The 20832-nt window shown below is 64.5% G+C and overlaps 2 protein-coding genes across 2 annotated transcripts; both read left to right on the forward strand.

Moving 5' to 3' along the window:
- The first annotated feature begins 2744 nt into the window (after positions 1–2744).
- Positions 2745–7386, forward strand: LOC309671233 (uncharacterized protein). The gene is made up of 8 exons (XM_082482438.1): positions 2745–2778; positions 3721–3867; positions 4063–4637; positions 5144–5520; positions 5696–5861; positions 6215–6292; positions 6658–6764; positions 7163–7386. Exons 2-8 carry the CDS (start codon positions 3820–3822, stop codon positions 7276–7278), a joined length of 1467 nt encoding a protein of 488 aa, XP_082338564.1. The 5' UTR covers positions 2745–2778; positions 3721–3819; the 3' UTR covers positions 7279–7386.
- Positions 7387–13540: 6154 nt separating this feature from the next.
- Positions 13541–14496, forward strand: LOC309671234 (extracellular matrix organizing protein FRAS1-like; the record flags this gene model as incomplete). Its single annotated transcript, XM_082482439.1, has 2 exons — positions 13541–13723; positions 13918–14496. The coding sequence occupies exons 1-2, from the start codon at positions 13676–13678 to the stop codon at positions 14494–14496; spliced, it is 627 nt and encodes a 208-aa protein (XP_082338565.1). The 5' UTR covers positions 13541–13675.
- Positions 14497–20832: the final 6336 nt, after the last annotated feature.

Here is a 20832-nt window from a genome sequence, read left to right on the forward strand (position 1 = left end):
CACCCTGCTTGCAAGACCCCAAAACGCAGGACTTAGTTTCTGAGCCCCTGGTTTCAACACTCCACAACGCAGCACTTAGTCTCTCTTTCTGGGCTCTACACCTGGCCAAATGAGCCTGGTTGGTAGCCCCCAAAATGCAGCTCTTAGTCTCTCTCTGTGAACCCAAACAAACAAGACTTGGTCTCTGCCTCAGTCCCCCAAAACGCAGGACTTAGTCTCCGCTTCTGAGCCCGAAATGTGGCCACATGAGCCTTGTTTCGAGCTCCCCAAACCGCACGGCTTTTAGTCTCTGTGAGCCCCAAAGTGGCCAAATGAGCCTGGTTACAAGCCCCCCCTTCCCCCAAACAGGATTTTCTGGTTTTGAGCTGCAGAACACAGGACTTGGTGTCTTTCTAAAGCTGCCCAAACGGGCCTCATTCCCACCCCTCCCCCTCAAACGCAGCACTTAGTCTCTCTTTCTGAGCTAAACGCGCCTGGTTTCAAGCCCACGAAATACAGGACCTCAGCTCTGAGCCGAGCCCGGTTTCGAGCTCTAAACATGCAGGACGTGGTCTGTGTTTCTCAGCTCCAACACTGGCCCCGTGAGCCTGGTTCCGAGCCCCCCAAACGCAGCACTGACCCTCCCTTTGTGAGCCCCAAAACTGACCAAGTGGGCCTGGTTTCAAGTCCCCACACAGGCAGGACTCGGTCGCTCTTTCTGAGCCCCCAAACACAGGACTTGGTCTCTGTTTCTCAGCTCTGAGCCTGCCCAAAGGAGCCCGGTTTCAAGCCCTGAACACGCAGCACGTTGTTTCTGAGCCCCAAAACGCAGGAGGTGGTCTCTGGTCTCAGACTTGACCACGGGTCCCGGCTCCCTGTGCCGCAGCCCCAAACCCGCCGGATTCAGGGGCTGTTTCGGAGCCCCAAAGCAGCGGCTGCCCCCGGCTCGGGCTCTGCCCGGCGCAGGACCGGGGCTCTGGTCTGGGTTTAGGCTCAGTCACAGCCACTCATTCACTTCTCCCCACCACACACCGGTGGGGCGGGGAGAAAAAAGGGAAAAAACTCGCGGGTTGAGATAACGACAGTTTAATAGCACAGTAGCGGAAAACAAAACAATAACAACGTTACAAAAATATACACGGTACAGTGACGCGGCACACGTGGCTCTCGCCACCCGCTGACCGGTTGCCCGCCCCGTCCCTGCCCCGCCACCCCCGTGTCTGTCCCGGCCCCGGGCTGGGACGTTCCCGCGCCCGGCGGGGCCCGTCTGCGCCCCCCGGGCCGGCGCCAACCTCCCCCCGGTCCCGGAAGGCGGCGCGTTCCCGGCGCCGTTCCCGAACTGACCCCGGGCCCGGCCGCTGCCGGGCGGAAGGACGCTCCGTCCCACCGGACCCCGCACCGCGCGGCTCGGCAGCCCCGCGCCGCCCCGCCGAGCCGCTCCAGGCCCCCCTCGGCGGCGCTCGGGCTGTTCCGGAGCCCCCGCAGCCGCTGTCCCGGCCGGGAACGCGGCACTCGCTCTCGGCTGCGCGCCCCGAGCCCCGCCCGGAGCCCCACACCCGCTTCCCGGGACCCACCGAACGCCACTCCGCGCCGCCAGAGCCCCGCCCACCCCTTTTCTGGACACCGCCCCGCCCACCTGCCGCCAATAGAGTCGCGCCCCGCCCCTCTGGCTGCCCCTCCTTTTATAGACGTTGCCCCGCCCACCGGTGATCTCCTTTTTAAATCCTCCCCGCCCCTTACCTCCTTTTATAGAAGTCGCCCCGCCCACCGGGGTCGCCCCGGGTCCTTCCGCCCGCCCGCCCGCCCGCTTCCCTTTCCCCGCCTCCCGCTCGTCCCCCGGCCCGGGGCGTCCCCGCAGCGCCATCGCTCACCGCCCCCCCGGGGAGAAGCGGCGCCGGAGGGTCGCGAGCAGCCGCGGGGGCTGACGGAGCCCACCGGAGCACCGCCTGTGCCCTGTGGCCTCCCCGGTGCCTCTGTCGGTGCCGCCCCGTGCGGGGATTCAGACGGACGGCGCTCTCTCGGCGCGGCTGCGGATAGCGCGGATCTCCCCCCGCGAGGACGGCCGCGGGTTATCGAGGGCGGGACACGGCCGAGGGCGGAGGTGAGAGCGCCGGTGCTGATGGCCCCGAACCGGGGAACCGACTCCGTAACGCCGCTGCAGCACGAAGCAGCGGCGCTCTCTGGGCGGCAGCGCGGGATGCGCGGGGGATGGCCGCGCCCGGTGCGCACCGCAGCTTCGGGCTACACCCCGGTGACTGCGGGGTCGGCTTTACCGGCGGCCGTGTCATTTCCCCCCTTGGCGACTTCCCCGACTTCTTTCGGGAGTCTCACTTCCAAGTGCTTTTCGCCATCACCCTTTTCATCCGTCCAAGACCGACTGCAATTACTGTCGCCGCAATTAGGAAGAGAATAATCCCTTCCCATAACGAGGCTGACCGTCCTGTTCAAGACCCTCCTCCCATCCCTTGAAGAATCTCGTTGAACCAATTCCGTTCAGCCGCGTCTCGAATAGCACCGCTCTCCTTTGCTGTTCCTCTCCTTTTCTCTGACTGTTCCCGCAAATCCCCTCTTCCATTGGGTGTATGTGTGCAGCGCTGTTCCTTATCTCCTTGTGAAAATCCACCAACTCCTTGTTCTCTTAGCAAGAGTAAATCTGGGGCCAATCTATTTTGCAGGGTCGTTCTGGTGTTCGCTTGTACCTGTCTGTTGATTCCCTGAAATCCTTTCTCTGCGGCTTTGGAGAGTACTTCTACTTGCCGTGCCAAATCGGTGTAAAATTTTCTCGCCTCGCATTTAAAGGTATAGTTTACGGAAAATTCAGGGGCAGACTCAAGGAGGAGTGGTCGCACCTTGGAGGCGGGTAGCCTTTGGGGTGGAGGTGTGTTTTGGTATAATAATGACACTATAATGAGCAAAGTTCACTAAAGGACAGCATTTCATAACAAAAATGACAGATCGTTGGCTCAGGGTAACAAGTGGGCAGTTTATCAGTCCTATAAGACCTTCGAGGGCTCCATTGGGTCCCCAAGTTTCCAGTTTATCAGAGTGTTAGCCGCGGTGTCTCCACTCCGCTCCATCCTTTGCACTGTTTTCCTTCCGTGGCGCCATCTCGTTCCCGTGTTTGCTGGATTATCACAGGGTTTGGGCTCGGAGTCCCCACCCCACTCCACTCCCCGTGTTCCTCTGCAGGAAATGTTGTACAGGGAATCGCAGGTGTAGCGGATTCTTCGCGTACCAGCTGCGGCTGTATTCCACCCTAGGAGCCTTTTCATTTTGTGCCTTTCCTTAATGTGTGACCAATGCTGTATTAGTGATCATTTTTAGTAATCGTTCCACAGATTCGTTGGGCTCTTCCCACGCGCTTTGTAGTCGCCGTTCGCCAGCGTCCTCGCTGGCAGCCCCGGTCACGGGACGAGGGCCATGTTAATGGCAGGGGTTAGTTTGGCACACGTATTCGAGCAGGCTGCATCAGCCCTTCTGTGAGCTTCAGCCCTGTGAACCTCATCTTGACGCAGTCGGTGCCGAAAGAGTAGGAAGTGTCTCCGCACCGTCCAGGTCAGGACTGTTCTGTGTGCAGTAAGCCGTGCGTTTAGAGAAATGCCCCGGGTGGGGGTGCAGAGGGGGCGTTGGGGTTCCATTTGTGCAGCGGTACATGGGGGTTATTTTATGACCCGACTTCTGGCTTCCCTTGGGAAAGGGGACGGCGCGCACTCCTCTCGGTAACGCCTCTCTGACTTGCAGGACCGAAACCAACCCAAAGTGACGGATAAGTATTTCCACGACGTGCCTTTCGATGCCCACTTTGCTTCCGAACTGTCCGAGCTCCATTCGGTGAGCAGCATGCCCGGCGTCGATGGCTTTACGCTCAAGGTGGACGCTCTCTACAAGGTACGAGCGCCTCACTCGGTGATCGATAGACATATTGCGGGTGCTCACAGACACAGCCTGGGCCTTTTTGTCAATGTTTGCACCAGTCAAGAAGTGGGAGAAAAGGTGCAACCGGCTCTGGCTTTACTGGAGAAAGCGCTTTATGCAAAAGTGTTGGTTGTAATTTGCCATGCGGCCGTCTTCCCTCTCTCCCAGGTGGCAGCCGGACACCAGTGGTACCTTCAAGTCATGTACGTCATTGGCCCGGAGAGCATGGCGGGGCCGCGCGTTCAGCGCTCCCTCGGGGGCCGCCGGAGCCGCGGGCGCAGGGACGTGGTGGATAGCGCCGGGCGGCTGATGGCGGCCGAGTCCTTCATCTCCGCCGGCGCCCAGCTGCAGAACGGCACCAACATGAAGTGGCTGAGCCTGGCGAGGGAGGACGGCGCCGTGGCGGCCTCCTTCTCTCCGCCGGGGGCTTCCCTGGGCAGCGCCTCGGCCGCCGTGGCCCTGCTGCTGCTGGTGCTGTCGGGAGTTTGCCTCCTCAGCAGGAGGTGCGGGAAGCGGCGGAGGCAGCGGGAGGCTGCCGGAGCCGCCGCGCAGGAGCATCCCCTGAAGAGCGGGGTGGAGGTGCCGCGGGGCGCGGGGAGGGCCCCGGAGAGCCGGTACTGCCCCGCGCGGACCGGGAAGGGGTGGCGGGAAACGGGGGGCGCCTGCGGGGGGAGAGGCGGGAAGGGGAAGCGGGGGAAGCGGGAAGTGGAAGCCCGCAGCGATGTGCAGGACGGGACGGAAGTGTGAGGGCGCGCGCGCGCTTGGGGCTGGGAAGCGCTTTTTTATACACTGTACAATAAAGAAGGAAAAATGAAAAAAGCTGAAGAAAGAGAAGCGATGGTGGTGTGTTTGCGGTGGGTGGCGTGGCGGGGCTGGGTGTCCGGCGGGCTCGGGGCTCTGCACCCCCGCCCGGGGCAGCCGCCGCGGGCGCCGGTCCCGGGAGCGGGGGGCGGCGGTGCCGCCGTTGGGCCACCAGATGGCGGTGCGCGGGGCAGTGCTGCGCTGCGTCCGCCAGAGGGCGCCATCGGCAGAGCGGGGGCGGTGCGGGGGGCGGGTCGTCGGGAGGGGTCGAGGCGCCGGGCCCCGCCCCGCGCAGGCGCAGTGCGTCCCCACCGCCCATCCAGGCGGGGCTTCCCGGCCACGCCCCTCCTGGGGCCACGCCCCCGCGTGCGCACCTGCGGTCACGTGCCGCATTAGCAACAGGTGCGCGGCGGCCCCCGAGGGGTCAAAAGCCCCTCCCGGCCGCCAGGGGGCGCCGTCGGCGCGGGGAGAGAGGGCGGAAACATGGCGGCGGCGGCGGCGGTGGCGGGAGCGGAGTGGTGGTCCCGGTGGCGGTGTCCCTGCCGGGCTCCGGCTGCTTCCCGGGGCCGAGCGCACAGCGGCGCCTCCGGGCAGCTCCCGGCTTCCCCGCCGGGCTGAGCCCCCGCTGGAGCCGTGAGCCGGCGAGCGGCCGTGGGGGCTCCGGTCGCGGGGGGCTCCGGGGCCCGGCGGGGCTGGGGGTGTTCTGGGGCGGGCGGTGCCCCCTCCCGCCGCCGGGCTCCCTCCTCCCGCCGCGGGCACCGGCCGGTTCCTTCTGGCCGGAGCTGTCCCGGGGCGGCCGCCGGCGGGACGGAGCCCTCCGGAGCGGTGAGTGCGGGAGCTGCTGCCGGGGGAGCCAGTCGGCACCGGGGCCGAACTGGTCGGCGCTGGGGTTCAGCCCCTCGGCCCTGCCCGGCGTTCCCTCGGGCCGGCGGCGGCGGCACCGGGCGCTGGGGCGGCTCCGCCCGAAGCCGCGGATTTCCCTCCAGCCCTTCTTTTTCAGCCCAAAAGGTGCTGCGGAGGGAGCTGAGGCCGCCGCGGGGCCCCGCACGGGCTCCGGCAGCGCCGCCGGCGGGCCGGGGAAGGCGGGCCCTGGCAGCGGGGGCCGTCCCGGTGCCGCCGAGAAGGTCGGTGGCGGCGCCGAGGCGGGGGAGGCGGTGCCCGGTGAGGTGAGTGCCCCGGGGCGGCGGGGAGCGGGGCTGGAGCTGGAGCTGCGCGGGGGGAGCGGGGCGCGGGGCCGGCGGGGGACGGGGAGGGCGGGTGCCGACCCCGGCGGGGCTCCCCGCGGTCCCCGTCCCCGCAGCCCCCCCGGGGGGGGGCCGGGGCCGGGCAGGTCGGGGCCGCGCGTTTCGGGGGCGTTTGGGGAGCTCAGTGCGGCTCCGGGGCGGCTGTTTGTGGCCCCGTTTGCTTTCGTTTGGGGGTTCGGGTTCCCCTTTGCTTCGGGTCCCGCTCCTGGACGGCTCCGCTTCAGCTGTGGCTCCGGTTCATTCGCGGCTCCCGTTTGTTTCTGCTCCGGTTTCAGTCCGGCTGATGGACGGCTCCAGCTCACGGATGGCTCCGGCTCCTTTCAGCTCCTGTTCCAGCTCATTTACAGCCTCAGGTTAGTCGTTTCTGCCCCGGTTTTGTTTCTGCTCCAGCGCATGGAGGGTTTCAGCTCGTTTGCAGCTCCAGGTCATTGTTTCTGTCCCGGTTTCGGTTGGGGTACAGTTGATTTGGTTCACAGTGATTTGTACGGGGGGGTGGTTTGGGTTTGTGCTGGAACCAGTGTTGGTGACACACGGGGATGGTTTAGTTCTTGCTTAGCAGCGCGTGCCCAGCTGGGGGTGAGCAATTGCACTGTGCATCACTGGTTTTGTATATTGTAGTGTTATTATTTTCTGTCCCACTGGGGTGAGGGAAGGGCTGTGCGGGGCTCAGCTGCTGCCGGGCTGAACCACAGCACTTTCTGCACTCATCATTTTCCAGGTCCAGCTCCTGTTCAGTTTTGGGTCCGGCTCATTTGTGGTTCCCGTTTGTTTCTGCTCCAGTTTCACTCCGGCTGATGGACGGCTCCAGCTCATTTACCGCCTCAGGTTAGTTGTTTCTGCCTTATTTTGTTTGTGGTCCAACTTGTGGATGGTTCCAGCTCGTTTGCAGATCCGGGTCATTGTTTCTGTCGGGGTACAGTTAATTTTGTTCACAGTAGTTTGTACGGGGCTGTGGTTTGGGTTTGTGCTGGATCCAGTGTTGGTGACACACAGGGATGGTTTAGTTTTTGCGGCACAGCGCTTGCCCAGCTGGGGATGGGTGAGCAATGGCATTGTGTATCACGTGTTTTCGTATATTCTATTATTATTATTATTTGTCCTATTTATGTCCTGTCTTTATTTCAGCGCATGACTTTTGGGTGTTTTTTTCCCTGTCCCCCTGGGGTGAGCAAAGGGCTGTTCAGGGCTGAACCACAGCACTTTCTGCACTCATTTATTTCCAGGTCCAGCTCGGTTCGATGCTTCAGCGCATCTTCGGTTCCAGTTTGGCTGCAGCTCCAGCCTCAGTCCAGCTGAAGGATGGCTCCTGTTCAGTTTTGGCTGCAGCTCCAGCTCCTGAATGTTTCCAGCGTGGTTGTTCCTGCCTATTACAGCTCGTGCTTGTTCAAGGCTCTCGGCTTTAGCCGAGGTCGTAAATCAATCACTGTCATAACTTGTATATGAATATGAACTGTCATAATTGTACACTAACTAGTCCGGAGGTTGTACCCCCCTTGAATAAAGAGTTGGACACACGAACAGTGGGAAAAGTGCTTTTTCGCCCAGAGACTATCTCATGCGTTGATTTTTGCCTGGTGCATGCCGGCGTCCCTAAATTCAGGGACCAACGCGACCGGACCCCCACCTCTGGTGGGGGTCCACGCACCCTGCCTCCCCTCCCCTCCCACCCAGCACCCAAACACCCTCCCACCACCCCCCACCCGCATCCCAACACCCTCCCACCCACCCCCATCTCCCACCCACCCACTGCTTTGGGGTCTGAAAACGGCCGACACAGCCTCCGTTTCCAAGTCCCAAAAACGCAGCACTTAGTGGGTTTTCTGAGCCCCAGAACCACAGCGCTCCGCCGGCATTTTCAAGCACTGAAAATACACAACTGAGCCTTTGTCTGAGCTTCAGAGTCCCCGGGCTCTGCCCCTGCGTCCCAGAGCTGCTTCCTAACCCCTGGCTGGGCCCGGTGTGAGCCCCGAACCTGCCCCGGTGTGTGGTCCTGAGCCCCAAATCTGCCCCAGTGTCCCATTCTGAGCCCCGAACCCGCTCCTGAGCCTAAACCTGACCCCGGGACCGCTCCTCAGCCCCGAACCCCCCCGCTGCCGCTCCGAGCCCCAGAACCGGCCCGGCCCAGGGCTCACGGCCCCCGAACCCACCGCTCGGCCCCAGCACCGGCCACGGCTCTCCACTCCCCGCAGCCCCGCACCAGCCCCGAACCCCCCCTGCCCCGCGCGGGCTCCCGCGGGACCGGACGCCACTGGGCAACGGAACGGGGGGACCCGCGGGGCGGGCCCGGCCCCGGGGGGCCGCGGGCGAGGGCTGGGGGCGCCGGGCTCCGGCCCTCCGGGCTTTATTGGCCGCCGCCCCGAGCCCCGCCGCCTCCTCCGCGGAGCCACCGGCACTCACCGGCCCCGACGCCGCCCGCTCCCGGCCACGGGCCGAGCTCCCCGCGCCTCTCCCGGCCCCGCCGGGGGAGCCCCGACCGGGCGCTGCCGCCCCGGGGCCGCGGGCGGCGGAACCGGGAGAGAACGAGCAAAGGGGGAGAACGGCGGACGACGCGGCTCAAATGCCCTCGGCCCCGCCCCGCGCACGCGCCCTGGGGCACCGCGCCCCGCCCCGCCCCGCGCACCTGCGCCGGGAAACAAACTGCGCATGCGCGACGACGCCCCACCCTGCGCACCTGTGCAGGGCCCCATCCCGCGCATGCGCCGCTCTCCGCCCCGCCCCTTCCGCCCCGCCCCGCGCACGCGCCGCTTCTTGTGCCGCCAGAGCGGTGCGGAGTGCTGTGTCGGCGGAGTGCGGTACTGTGGCGGGAGGGAACGGTGTGTTGGGGCGCGGCGTTCCGTTACGCGGGGAGGGGGTGTCGTCCCGGGGTCTTCTCGTGGGGCTTCGTGGAGCCGGGGGCGGTGCGATGGTGTCGGGGTCGGGTTTGGGTTTGGGCCGGGGTCGAGGCCGGGCCTGGGTCTGGCTATGGGTCTCGCGGGCGCGGGGAGCTGCGGCCCTGTCGGTGCCGGCGGGGGGTACCCGGTCGGTGTCTGCTTTTTCTCGGGCGGGCGGGGAGCGGGTCCTGGGCTGGAGAAGCGCGGCGGTGCCCAGTCTGGTCGTCTTTGTCCCGGTGCCGCGGGCAGGAGGAGCCGCGCTGCGGGTCCGGGCCTGGGTCGGCGAGCGGGGACCGGCGGCGGGGCCCAATCCCCCGCCCCGCTGCGGGGGCGCTCCGTTTCGGTGAATAAAGGCTGTAAATGGTGTCGAGGCTCCGGCTGTACTATCGGACCCGGGAGCGGTGAGAGGCTGCGGGCGCTGCCTTTGCTGGGGAGGACCGGGCAGAGCCGCGGGTCCCGGTCTGAGCCCGGACCGGGGCTGTCGGGGGGAATGCCGCGGTGGCCACGGGAGCCCCGGCTGCAGCCCCAAACGCGGGGCCGGGGCTGTGGTCCTAAGCACCTCGGGTGGCCAAATGAGCCCGGGTTCTACCCGCAAAACACAGCACTGCCCCGGTCTCTGTGCCTGAGCCCAAACACACGGGGCTCGGTCTCTGCTTCGAGCCCCCAAGACACAGCACTTGGTGTCTAGTTCTGAGCCCTACACTTGGCCAAATGAGCCCTGTTTCAAGCCCCAAAACACAGCACTTGGTCTCTGTTTCTCAGCTCTAACACTGGCCAAAAGAGGCTGGTTTCAAGCCCCCCCCCGGCACAGCCCTTAATCTCTCTTGGCCCCAAAACTGGCTTAGTGGCCGTAGTTTCAGAACTCCAATACATAGCACTTAGTCTCTGTTTCTGAGCCCAAACGGAAGGGACTTTGTCTCTGCTTCAGTCCCCCAACACGCAGCACTTAGTCTCTTTTTCTGAGCCCTAACACTGGCCACATGAGCCTGGATTCAAACAACCCAAACGCAGCACTTAGCTGCTTTTTCTCAGCCCAAACACCGGCTTAGCGACCTTGCTTGCAAGACCCCAAAACACAGGACTTAGTTTCTGAGGCCCCACATGAGCCCGGTTTCAACACTCCACAACGCAGCACTTAGTCTCTCTTTCTGGGCTCTACACCTGGCCCAATGAGCCTGGTTGGTAGCCCCCAAAATGCAGCTCTTAGTCTCTCTCTGTGAACCCAAACAAACAAGACTTGGTCTCTGCCTCAGTCCCCCAAAACGCAGGACTTAGTCTCCGCTTCTGAGCCCGAAATGTGGCCACATGAGCCTTGTTTCGAGCTCCCCAAACCGCACGGCTTTTAGTCTCTGTGAGCCCCAAAGTGGCCAAATGAGCCTGGTTACAAGCCCCCCCTTCCCCCAAACAGGATTTTCTGGTTTTGAGCTGCAGAACACAGGACTTGGTGTCTTTCTAAAGCTGCCCAAACGGGCCTCATTCCCACCCCTCCCCCTCAAACGCAGCACTTAGTCTCTCTTTCTGAGCTAAACGCGCCTGGTTTCAAGCCCACGAAATACAGGACCTCAGCTCTGAGCCGAGCCCGGTTTCGAGCTCTAAACATGCAGGACGTGGTCTGTGTTTCTCAGCTCCAACACTGGCCCCGTGAGCCTGGTTCCGAGCCCCCCAAATGCAGCACTGACCCTCCCTTTGTGAGCCCCAAAACTGACCAAGTGGGCCTGGTTTCAAGTCCCCACACAGGCAGGACTCGGTCGCTCTTTCTGAGCCCCCAAACACAGGACTTGGTCTCTGTTTCTCAGCTCTGAGCCTGCCCAAAGGAGCCCAGTTTCAAGCCCTGAACACGCAGCACGTTGTTTCTGAGCCCCAAAACGCAGGAGGTGGTCTCTGGTCTCAGACTTGACCACGGGTCCCGGCTCCCTGTGCCGCAGCCCCAAACCCGCCGGATTCAGGGGCTGTTTCGGAGCCCCAAAGCAGCGGCTGCCCCCGGCTCGGGCTCTGCCCGGCGCAGGACCGGGGCTCTGGTCTGGGTTTAGGCTCAGTCACAGCCACTCATTCACTTCTCCCCACCACACACCGGTGGGGTGGGGAGAAAAAAGGGAAAAAACTCGCGGGTTGAGATAACGACAGTTTAATAGCACAGTAGCGGAAAACAAAACAATAACAACGTTACAAAAATATACACGGTACAGTGACGCGGCACACGTGGCTCTCGCCACCCGCTGACCGGTTGCCCGCCCCGTCCCTGCCCCGCCACCCCCGTGTCTGTCCCGGCCCCGGGCTGGGACGTTCCCGCGCCCGGCGGGGCCCGTCTGCGCCCCCCGGGCCGGCGCCAACCTCCCCCCGGTCCCGGAGGGCGGCGCGTTCCCGGCGCCGTTCCCGAACTGACCCCGGGCCCGGCCGTTGCCGGGCAGGAGGGCGCTCCGTCCCGCCGGACCCCGCACCGCGCGGCTCGGCAGCCCCGCGCCGCCCCGCCGAGCCGCTCCCGGACCCCCCCGGCGGCGCTCGGGCTGTTCCGGAGCCCCCGCAGCCGCTGTCCCGGCCGGGAACGCGGCACTCGCTCTCGGCTGCGCGCCCCGAGCCCCGCCCGGAGCCCCACACCCGCTTCCCGGAACCCACCGAACTCCACTCCGCGCCGCCAAAGCCCCGCCCACCCCTTTTCTGGACACCGCCCCGCCCACCTGCCGCCAATAGAGTCGCGCCCCGCCCCTCTGGCTGCCCCTCCTTTTATAGACGTTTCCCCGCCCACCGGTGATCTCCTTTTTAACTCCTCCCCGCCCCTTACCTCCTTTTATAGAAGTCGCCCCGCCCACCGGGGCCGCCCCGGGTCCCGCCGCCCGCCCGCCCGCTCCCCTTTCCCCGCCTCCCGCTCGTCCCCCGGCCCGGGGCGTCCCCGCAGCGCCATCGCTCACCGCCCCCCCGGGGAGAAGCGGCGCCGGAGGGTCGCCAGCAGCCGCGGGGGCTGACGGAGCCCACCGGAGCACCTCCTGTGCCCTGTGGCCTCCCCGGTGCCTCTGTCGGTGCCGCCCCGTGCGGGGATTCAGGCGGACGGCGCTCTCTCGGCGCGGCTGCGGATAGCGCGGATCTCCCCCCGCGAGGACGGCCGCGGGTTATCGAGGGCGGGACACGGCCGAGGGCGGAGGTGAGAGCGCCGGTGCTGAACCGGGGAACCGACTCCGTAACGCCGCTGCAGCACGAAGCAGCGGCGCTCGCTGGGCGGCAGCGCGGGATGCGCGGGGGATCGCCGCGCCCGGTGCGCACCGCAGCTTCGGGCTACACCCCGGTGACTGCGGGGTCGGCTTTACCGGCGGCCGTGTCATTTCCCCCCTTGGCGACTTCTCCGACTTCTTTCGGGAGTCTCACTTCCAAGTGCTTTTCTCCATCGCCCTTTTCATCCGTCCAAGACCGATTGCAATTACTGTCGCCGCAATTAGGAAGAGAATAATCCCTCCCCATAACGAGGCTGACCGTCCTGTTCAAGACCGTCCTCCCATCCCTTGAAGAATCTCGTTGAACCAATTCCGTTCAGCCGCATCTCGAATAGCACCGCTCTCCTTTGCTGTTCCTCTCCTTTTCTCTGACTGTTCCTGCAAATCCCCTCTTCCATTGGGTGTATGTGTGCAGCGCTGTTCCTTATCTCCTTGTGAAAATCCACCAACTCCTTGTTCTCTTAGCAAGAGTAAATCTGGGGCCAATCTATTTTGCAGGGTCGTTCTGGTGTTCGCTTGTACCTGTCTGTTGATTCCCTGAAATCCTTTCTCTGCGGCTTTGGAGAGTACTTCTACTTGCCGTGCCAAATCGGTGTAAAATTTTCTCGCCTCGCATTTAAAGGTATAGTTTACGGAAAATTCAGGGGCAGACTCAAGGAGGAGTGGTCGCACCTTGGAGGCGGGTAGCCTTTGGGGTGGAGGTGTGTTTTGGTATTACAATGACACTATAATGAGCAAAGTTCACTAAAGGACAGCATTTCATAACAAAAATGACAGATTGTTGGCTCAGGGTAACAAGTGGGCAGTTTATCAGTCCTATAAGACCTTCGATGGCTACGTTGGGTCCCCAAGTTCCCAGTTTATCAGAGTTTTAGCCGCGGTGTTTCCACTCCGCTCCATCCTTTGCACTGTTTTCCTTCCGTGGCGCCATCTCGTTCCCGTGTTTGCTGGATTATCACAGGGTTTGGGCTCGGAGTCCCCACCCCACTCCGCTCCCCGTGTTCCTCTGCAGGAAATGTTGTACAGGGAATCGCAGGTGTAGCGGATTCTTCGCGTACCAGCTGCGTCTGTGTTCCACCCTAGGAGCCTTTTCATTTTGTGCCTTTCCTTAATGTGTGACCGATGCTGTATTAGTGATCATTTTTAGTAATCATTCCACAGATTCGTTGGGCTCTTCCCACGCGCTTTGTAGTCGCCGTTCGCCAGCGTCCTCGCTGGCAGCCCCGGTCACGGGACGAGGGCCATGTTAATGGCAGGGGTTAGTTTGGCACGCGTATTCGAGCAGGGTGCATCGGCCCTTCTCTGAGCTTCAGCCCTGTGAACCTCATCTTGACGCAGTCGGTGCCGAAAGAGTAGGAAGTGTCTCCGCACCGTCCAGGTCAGGACTGTTCTGTGTGCAGTAAGCCGTGCGTTTAGAGAAATGCCCCGGGTGGGGGTGCAGAGGGGGCGTTGGGGTTCCATTTGCGCAGCGGTACATGGGGGTTATTTTATGACCCGGCTTCTGGCTTCCCTTGGGAAAGGGGACGGCGCGCACTCCTCTCGGTAACGCCTCTCTGACTTGCAGGACCGAAACCAACCCGAAGTGACGGATAAGTATTTCCACGACGTGCCTTTCGATGCCCACTTTGCTTCCGAACTGTCCGAGCTCCATTCGGTGAGCAGCATGCCCGGCGTCGATGGCTTTACGCTCAAGGTGGACGCTCTCTACAAGGTACGAGCGCCTCACTCGGAGATCGATAGACATGTTGCGGTGTTCTCAGACACAGCCTGGGCTTTTTTGTCAATGTTTGCACCAGTCAAGAAGTGGGAGAAAAAGTGCAACCGGCTCTGGCTTTACTGGAGAAAGCGCTTTATGCAAAAGTGTTGGTTGTAATTTGCCGTGCGGCCGTCTTCCCTCTCTCCCAGGTGGCAGCCGGACACCAGTGGTACCTTCAAGTCATGTACGTCATCGGCCCGGAGAGCATGGCGGGGCCGCGCGTTCAGCGCTCCCTCGGGGGCCGCCGGAGCCGCGGGCGCAGGGACGTGGTGGATAGCGCCGGGCGGCTGATGGCGGCCGAGTCCTTCATCTCCGCCGGCGCCCAGCTGCAGAACGGCACCAACATGAAGTGGCTGAGCCTGGCGAGGGAGGACGGCGCCGTGGCGGCCTCCTTCTCTCCGCCGGGGGCTTCCCTGGGCAGCGCCTCGGCCGCCGTGGCCCTGCTGCTGCTGGTGCTGTCGGGAGTTTGCCTCCTCAGCAGGAGGTGCGGGAAGCGGCGGAGGCAGCGGGAGGCTGCCGGAGCCGCCGCGCAGGAGCATCCCCTGAAGAGCGGGGTGGAGGTGCCGCGGGGCGCGGGGAGGGCCCCGGAGAGCCGGTACTGCCCCGCGCGGACCGGGAAGGGGTGGCGGGAAACGGGGGGCGCCTGCGGGGGGAGAGGCGGGAAGGGGAAGCGGGGGAAGCGGGAAGTGGAAGCCCGCAGCGATGTGCAGGACGGGACGGAAGTGTGAGGGCGCGCGCGCGCTTGGGGCTGGGAAGCGCTTTTTTATACACTGTACAATAAAGAAGGAAAAATGAAAAAAGCTGAAGAAAGAGAAGCGATGGTGGTGTGTTTGCGGTGGGTGGCGTGGCGGGGCTGGGTGTCCGGCGGGCTCGGGGCTCTGCACCCCCGCCCGGGGCAGCCGCCGCGGGCGCCGGTCCCGGGGGCGGGGGGCGGCGGTGCCGCCGTTGGGCCACCAGATGGCGGTGCGCGGGGCAGTGCTGCGCTGCGTCCGCCAGAGGGCGCCATCGGCAGAGCGGGGGCGGTGCGGGGGGCGGTGTGGTGGGAGGGTTCAGGGCGCCGGGCCCCGCCCCGCGCAGGCGCAGTGCGTCCCCACCGCCCATCCAGGCGGGGCTTCCCGGCCACGCCCCTACTCGGGCCACGCCCCCGCGTGCGCACCTGCGGTCACGTGCCGCATTAGCAACAGGTGCGCGGCGGCCCCCGAGGGGTCAAAAGCCCCTCCCGGCCGCCAGGGGGCGCCGTCGGCGCGGGGAGAGAGGGTGGAAACATGGCGGCGGCGGCGGCGGCGGCGGCGGGAGCGGAGTGGCGGTCCCGGTGGCGGTGTCCCTGCCGGGCTCCGGCTGCTTCCCGGGGCCGAGCGCACAGCGGCGCCTCCGGGCAGCTCCCGGCTTCCCCGCCGGGCTGAGCCCCCGCTGGACCCGTGAGCCGGCGAGCGGCCGCGGGGGCTCCGGTCGCGGGGGGCTCCGGGGCCCGGCGGGGCTGGGGGTGTCCCGGGGCGGGCGGTGTCCCCTCCCGCCGCCGGGCTCCCTCCTCCCGCCGCGGGCACCGGCCGGTTCCTTCTGGCCGGAGCTTTCCCGGGACGGAGCCCTCCGGAGCGGTGAGTGCGGGAGCTGCTGCCGGGGGAGCCGGTCGGCACCGGGGCCGAACTGGTCGGCGCTGGGGTTCAGCCCCTCGGCCCTGCCCGGCGTTCCCTCGGGCCGGCGGCGGCAGCACCGGGCGCTGGGGCGGCTCCGCCCGAAGCCGCGGATTTCCCTCCAGCCCTTCTTTTTCAGCCCAAAAGGCGCTGCGGAGGGAGCAGAGGCCGCCGCGGGGCCCCGCACGGGCTCCGGCAGCGCCGCCGGCGGGCCGGGGAAGGCGGGCCCGGGCAGCGGGGGCCGTGCCGGTGCCGCCGAGAAGGTCGGTGGCGGCGCCGAGGCGGGGGAGGCGGTGCCCGGTGAGGTGAGTGCCCCGGGGCGGCGGGGAGCGGGGCTGGAGCTGGAGCTGCGCGGGGGGAGCGGGGCGCGGGGCCGGCGGGGGACGGGGAGGGCGGGTGCCGACCCCGGCGGGGCTCCCCGCGGTCCCCGTAGCCCCCCCGGGGCCGGGGCCGGGGCCGGGCAGGTCGGGGCCGCGCGTTTCGGGGGCGTTTGGGGAGCTCAGTGCGGCTCCGGGGCGGCTGTTTGTGGCCCCGTTTGCTTTCGTTTGGGGGTTCGGGTTCCCCTTTGCTTCGGGTCCCGCTCCTGGACGGCTCCGCTTCAGCTGTGGCTCCGGTTCATTCGCGGCTCCCGTTTGTTTCTGCTCCGGTTTCAGTCCGGCTGATGGACGGCTCCAGCTCACGGATGGCTCCGGCTCCTTTCAGCTCCTGTTCCAGCTCATTTACAGCCTCAGGTTAGTCGTTTCTGCCCCGGTTTTGTTACTGCTCCAGCGCATGGAGGGTTTCAGCTCGTTTGCAGCTCCAGGTCATTGTTTCTGTCCTGGTTTCGGTTGGGGTACAGTTGATTTGGTTCACAGTGATTTGTACGGGGGGGTGGTTTGGGTTTGTGCTGGAACCAGTGTTGGTGACACACGGGGATGGTTTAGTTCTTGCTGAGCAGCGCTTGCCCAGCTGGGGGTGAGCAATTGCACTGTGCATCACTGGTTTTGTGTATTGTAGTATTATTATTTTCTGTCCCACTGGGGTGAGGGAAGGGCTGTGCGGGGCTCAGCTGCTGCCGGGCTGAACCACAGCACTTTCTGCACTCGTTATTTTCCAGGTCCAGCTCCTGTTTGACTCTGGTTCAGTTTTGGGTCCGGCTCATTTGTGGTTCCCGTTTGTTTCTGCTCCAGTTTCACTCCGGCTGATGGACGGCTCCAGCTCATTTACCGCCTCAGGTTAGTTGTTTCTGCCTTATTTTGTTTGTGGTCCAACTTGTGGATGGTTCCAGCTCGTTTGCAGCTCCGGGTCTTTGTTTCTGTCCTGGTTTCAGTTGGGGTACAGTTAATTTTGTTCACAGTAGTTTGTACGGGGCTGTGGTTTGGGTTTGTGCTGGAACCGGTGTTGGTGACGCACAGGGATGGTTTAGTTTTTGCGGCACAGCGCTTGCCCAGCTGGGGATGGGTGAGCAATGGCATTGTGTATCATGTGTTTTCGTATATTCTATTATTATTGTTATTTGTCCTATTTATGTCCTGTCTTTATTTCAGCGCATGACTTTTGGGTGTTTTTTTCCCTGTCCCCCTGGGGTGAGCAAAGGGCTGTTCAGGGCTGAACCACAGCACTTTCTGCACTCATTTATTTCCAGGTCCAGCTCGGTTCGCTGCTTCAGCGCACCTTCGGTTCCAGTTTGGCTGCAGCTCCAGCCTCAGTCCAGCTGAAGGATGGCTCCTGTTCAGTTTTGGCTGCAGCTCCTTTCCGGCTCCAGTTCTAGTTTGGCTGTGGCTCCAGCTCCTGAATGTTTCCAGCGTGGTTGTTCCTGCCTATTACAGCTCGTGCTTGTTCAAGGCTCTCGGCTTTAGCCGAGGTCGTAAATCAATCACTGTCATAACTTGTATATGAATATGAACTGTCATAATTGTACACTAACTATTCCGGGGGTTGTACCCCCCTTGAATAAAGAGTTGGACACACGAACAGTGGGAAAAGTGCTTTTTCGCCCAGAGACTATCTCATGCGTTGATTTTTGCCTGGTGCATGCCGGCGTCCCTAAATTCGGGGACCAACGCGACCGGACCCCCACCTCTGGTGGGGGTCCACGCACCCTGCCTCCCCTCCCCTCCCACCCAGCACCCAAACACCCTCCCACCACCCCCCACCCGCATCCCAAAGCCCTCCCACCCACCGCCATCTCCCACCCACCCAAAGGCCCCCCCAGTCACTGCTTTGGGGTCTGAAAACAGCCGACACAGCCTCCGTTTCCAAGTCCCAAAAACGCAGCACTTAGTGGGTTTTCTGAGCCCCAGAACCACAGCGCTCTGCCGGCATTTTCAAGCACTGAAAATACACAACTGAGCCTTTGTCTGAGCTTCAGAGTCCCCGGGCTCTGCCCCTGCGCCCCAGAGCTGCTTCCCAACCCCCATGTGAGCCCCGAACCTGCCCCGGTGTGTGGTCCGCAGCCCCAAACCCGGGCCTGAGCCCCGAACCTGTCCCAGTGCCCCGTTCTATGCCCCGAACCCCCTCCGGCGCCCGATGCTGAGCCCCGAACCTGCTCCTGAGCCTAAACCTGACGCTCCTCAGCCCCGAACCCCCCCGCTGCCGCTCCGAGCCCCAGAACCGGCCCGGCCCGGCCCGGGGCTCCCGGTCCCCGCACCCACCGCTCGGCCCCAGCACCGGCCCCGGCTCTCCACTCCCCGCAGCCCCGCACCAGCCCCGAACCCCCCCTGCCCCGCGCGGGCTCCCGCGGGCCCGGACGCCACTGGGCAACGGAACGGAGGGACCCGCGGGGCGGGCCCAGCCCCGGGGGGCCGCGGGCGAGGGCTGGGGGCGCCGGGCTCCGGCCCTCCGGGCTTTATTGGCCGCCGCCCCGAGCCCCGCCGCCTCCTCCGCGGAGCCACCGGCACTCACCGGCCCCGACGCCGCCCGCTCCGGGCCGCGCTCCCCGCGCCTTACCCGGCCCCACCAGGGGAGCCCCGACCGGGCGCTGCCGCCCCAGGGCCGCGGGCGGCGGAACCGGGAGAGAAGGAGCAAAGGGGGAGAACGGCGGACGACGCGGCTCAAATGCCCTCGGCCCCGCCCCGCGCACGCGCCCTGGGGCTCCGCGCCCCGCCCCGCCCCGCGCACCTGCGCCTGGAACCAAACTGCGCATGCGCGACGACGCCCCGCCCTGCGCACCTGTGCAGGGCCCCACCCGGCGCATGCGCCGCTCTCCGCCACGCCCCTTCCGCCCCGCCCCGCGCACGCGCCGCTTCTTGTGCCGCCAGAGCGGTGCGGAGTGCCGTGTCGGCGGAGTGCGGTATCGGGGTGGGAGGGAGCGGTGTGGTGGGGTGCGGCGTGTTGGGGCGCGGGGACGGGGTGTTGTTCCGGGGTCTTCTCGTGGGGCTTCGTAGAGCCGGGGGCGGTGAGAGGGGCTCTGGTTTGCGCCGGGGCCCGGGCCGGGTCTGGGCCTGGCTATGGGTCTCGCGGGCGCGGGGAGCTGCGGCCCTGTCGGTGCCGGCGGGGGGTACCCGGTCGGTGTCCGCTTTTTCTCGGGCGGGCGGGGAGCGGGTCCTGGGCTGGAGAAGCGCGGCGGTGCCCGGTCTGGTCGTCTCTGTCCCGGTGCCGCGGGCAGGAGGAGCCGCGCTGCGGGTCCGGGCCTGGGTCGGCGAGCGGGGACCGGCGGCCGGGGCCCAGTCCCCCGCCCCGCTGCGGGCGCGCTCCGTTTCGGTGAATAAAGGCTGTAAATGGTGTCGAGGCTCCGGCTGTACTATCCGACCCGGGAGCGGTGAGGGGCTGCGGTCGCTGCCTTTGCTGGGGAGGACCGGGCAGAGCCGCGGGTCCCGGTCTGAGCCCGGACCGGGGCTGTCGGGAGGAATGCCGCGGTGGCCACGGGAGCCCCGGCTGCAGCCCCAAACGCGGGGCCGGGGCTGTGGTCCTAAGCACCTCGGGTGGCCAAATGAGCCCGGGTTCTCCCCGCAAAACACAGCACTGCCCCGGTCTCTGTGCCTGAGCCCAAACACACGGGGCTCGGTCTCTACTTCGAGCCCCCAAGACACAGCACTTGGTGTCTAGTTCTGAGCCCTACACTTGGCCAAATGAGCCCTGTTTCAAGCCCCAAAACACAGCACTTGGTCTCTGTTTCTCAGCTCTAACACTGGCCAAATGAGGCTGGTTTCAAGCCCCCCCCCGGCACAGCCCTTAATCTCTCTTAGCCCCAAAACTAGCTTAGTGGCCGTAGTTTCAGAACTCTACTACACAGCACTTAGTCTCTGTTTCTGAGCCCAAACGGAAGGGACTTGGTCTCTGCTTCAGTCCCCCAAAACGCAGCACTTAGTCTCTTTTCCTGAGCCCTACCACTGGCCACATGAGCTGTGATACAAGCAACCCAAATGCAGCACTTAGCTGCTTTTTCTGAGCCCCCGGTTTCAACACTCCACAACGCAGCACTTAGTCTCTCTTTCTGGGCTCTACACCTGGCCAAATGAGCCTGGTTGGTAGCCCCCAAAATGCAGCTCTTAGTCTCTCTCTGTGAACCCAAACAAACAAGACTTGGTCTCTGCCTCAGTCCCCCAAAACGCAGGACTTAGTCTCCGCTTCTGAGCCCGAAATGTGGCCACATGAGCCTTGTTTCGAGCTCCCCAAACTGCACGGCTTTTAGTCTCTGTGAGCCCCAAAGTGGCCAAATGTGCCTGGTTACAAGCCCCCCCTTCCCCCAAACAGGATTTTCTGGTTCTGAGCTGCAGAACACAGGACTTGGTGTCTTTCTAAAGCTGCCCAAACGGGCCTCATTCCCACCCCTCCCCCTCAAACGCAGCACTTAGTCTCTCTTTCTGAGCTAAACGCGCCTGGTTTCAAGCCCACGAAATACAGGACCTCAGCTCTGAGCCGAGCCCGGTTTCGAGCTCTAAACATGCAGGACGTGGTCTGTGTTTCTCAGCTCCAACACTGGCCCCGTGAGCCTGGTTCCGAGCCCCCCAAACGCAGCACTGACCCTCCCTTTGTGAGCCCCAAAACTGACCAAGTAGGTCTGGCTTCAAGTCCCCACACAGGCAGGACTCGGTCGCTCTTTCTGAGCCCCCAAACACAGGACTTGGTCTCTGTTTCTCAGCTCTGAGCCTGCCCAAAGGAGCCCGGTTTCAAGCCCTGAACACGCAGCACGTTGTTTCTGAGCCCCAAAACGCAGGAGGTGGTCTCTGGGTCCCAGACTTGACCACGGGTCCCGGCTCCCTGTGCCGCAGCCCCAAACCCGCCGGATTCAGGGGCTGTTTCGGAGCCCCAAAGCAGCGGCTGCCCCCGGCTCGGGCTCTGCCCAGCGCAGGACCGGGGCTCTGGTCGGGGTTTAGGCTCAGTCACAGCCACTCATTCACTTCTCCCCACCACACACCGGTGGGGCGGGGAGAAAAAAGGGAAAAAACTCGCGGGTTGAGATAACGACAGTTTAATAGCACAGTAACGGCAGAGAAAACAATAACAACGTTA

The sequence above is a fragment of the Vanellus vanellus genome, assembly GCF_965231255.1.
Source record: "Vanellus vanellus genome assembly, chromosome: 4".
In the NCBI taxonomy this organism is placed as follows: Eukaryota; Metazoa; Chordata; class Aves; order Charadriiformes; family Charadriidae; genus Vanellus; species Vanellus vanellus.